We start from the raw sequence: 2,124 nt of genomic DNA, 5'->3' as shown, positions 1-2,124 counted from the left end.
ACCACTTCTGTTTTACGACTTAAGCATAAAGCTCAGTGTGGTAGGGTGTTACACCGGAATGATGTGGTTGTGGCTTTCATCCGATTTTGTGGTGATCTGGGACAGATTCGAATCCAAACAAATTTTTGTTGTTGTTGTTCTAATTATAATATAAGCAAAAAAGTTAGTTCTCTATCTTGATTTGTTAGTTCTTTCCCCTCTTTTAAGCATTTTTTAATTTTTGGTTGATTTTAGATAAGTGGTGTGGATTATTTGTGTGAGTGAATATTGAACAAGAGGAAGGTGAAAAACTAAAACCTAATAGTCAGAATGGTAAACTGAAAATGAACTTTTTTTGATGGAGACTTGGGAAATTGCAAAATGATGTTAAGAGTAAAAAAAAATTATTATTCATTTGGTTCGTTGTTTTGATTCTATTTTTAATAATAGTGTTCTTTGTAATGATGTTATGTAAAGTGTGAATAGAATTTATTGTTAGTCAATCTATGTAATGAATGTATTATATGAACTATATGAATGAATGATATTTGTTCATAGTTTTTTTTGACACTACAATTGATTTTGTCCATCAAAGTTGCAAGATATAAAAAATGATAGTAAATAATTGAAACAACAAAAATAACCGTAAGATAGTCACAAATACAGTCTGAATATTTGGGAATGATTTAGGGTTATATAATTGGAGAGGGAATAAATTGAATTTAATTAAAATTTATTTACGTCAGCTAGTTGTTAAAGACAATTCAGCGTGATAAAAAATAGCTATATTAGCACTTCGACAACTGAATTAACTGAAAAGGACCTCAAAAATTATTATGGTACTCGAAATTTGATATGGGAGATCATTATTATAGTAAATGAGGGCATCGAGAAGTAAATTAAATAATTACGTAAATTTCAGGAATCACTATAAAAATTTATTCTTCAAATAATACAAAAACAAAAGATACAACTCTTTATTTCGTACAAAAGATGACATAGAACATTAAAAAATCTTGATGATAACCCCTAATCCCAATGGACAACACTAGGTTTTATTGCAAAAAACACTGAAATTAAAGCACGGATCGGATAATGTTTATTACTTATACAACTTGCTTAATTAACAAACTATTGCCAAATGATGCTTGGTTATAGCAATCTAAGTTATCCCCTGTGCTAACTCCAAATATGCCACAATATCTCTTGTAAAATCCAATCCGATCTTCAACCCTAGCATCCCACCCATGTCCACACTCAACTCCACCGTTGATTATGTTGGTGATCACGCCGTATCCAGGTACCCGGCCAGCCGCCCTGTCAGCATGGGACGGTGTCCATCTTCCGGTGATAACATCATGGCTTGATGGCTTTTTACCTTGTGGAGTCATCCAAAACCATATGGCAGTCTTGAATGAAATTATTGCATTTTGGGCTACTAAATCAGGATTGTTGAGAAGATCTACACCAATAGCTCTACCCGCTGGCCCATAATTGAAGTTGCTGTAGGATATTAATTTAAAAGATTATTAGCAACATCATGTATAACATGTGACATTAACAACGTAAAACACCATAAGTTATTTGCTCTTTTATTTTTTAAATACAATTATTTGACAAAATGATATAGTAGTTGTTACTAATCTTAAACAAAGGATTGGAGACAGCATTTAGTAGGGTATGATCATTTAAATTCTAGCCTAGTACTCGTAGAAATAACTCTTCTTTGACTCAACCTGCCTAATTAATCTTTTAAATATAATTTAGATCTACGATAAATTAGTTCATAATTAGCATATCGGACTAAAGAAATACGGTAGAAAAAAATACTAATAATTAAATATTATTTTTGTATATTTGACAATAATATATCTAACTTGATAGTCCAAATTTAAAAATAAAAAATAAAAAATAATAAGATTGGTACGGTCCATATAGTAAATAAACTTACTAAGAGATTTGGATTGGTCCTCTTCCATAATATTGTTTCCCAGGAGCACATGGCCACTCATTGGAATTAGAACAATAATCGGCATGGTTTACTTCCTTCAGAAAGCAATATCCCCAAGCATATGGTCCATCAGGTGCACTTGCCCATCCGGCTGCTCCTATATATTTATTTATATTTAAATAAAAAAAGCTCAG

General features: G+C 31.4%; 1 protein-coding gene across 1 annotated transcript in view; it reads right to left on the bottom strand.

Annotated features, from left to right (window-relative positions):
* Positions 1 to 1,085: 1,085 nt before the first annotated feature.
* Positions 1,086 to 2,124, bottom strand: part of LOC127739665 (endochitinase 2-like) — a 2,195-nt gene continuing 1,156 nt past the window's right edge. Inside the window, exons 2-3 of the mRNA XM_052256139.1 lie at positions 1,931 to 2,087; positions 1,086 to 1,482 (exon numbers count right to left, since the gene is read on the bottom strand). Coding sequence (XP_052112099.1) covers positions 1,086 to 1,482; positions 1,931 to 2,087 — 554 coding nt within the window. The remainder of the gene's footprint in view (positions 1,483 to 1,930; positions 2,088 to 2,124) is intronic.

This window comes from Arachis duranensis, unplaced genomic scaffold (assembly GCF_000817695.3).
Source record: "Arachis duranensis cultivar V14167 unplaced genomic scaffold, aradu.V14167.gnm2.J7QH unplaced_Scaffold_165934, whole genome shotgun sequence".
In the NCBI taxonomy this organism is placed as follows: Eukaryota; Viridiplantae; Streptophyta; class Magnoliopsida; order Fabales; family Fabaceae; genus Arachis; species Arachis duranensis.
Note: the sequence above shows the minus strand (reverse complement) of the source record. Positions and strands in the feature narration are given on the sequence as shown.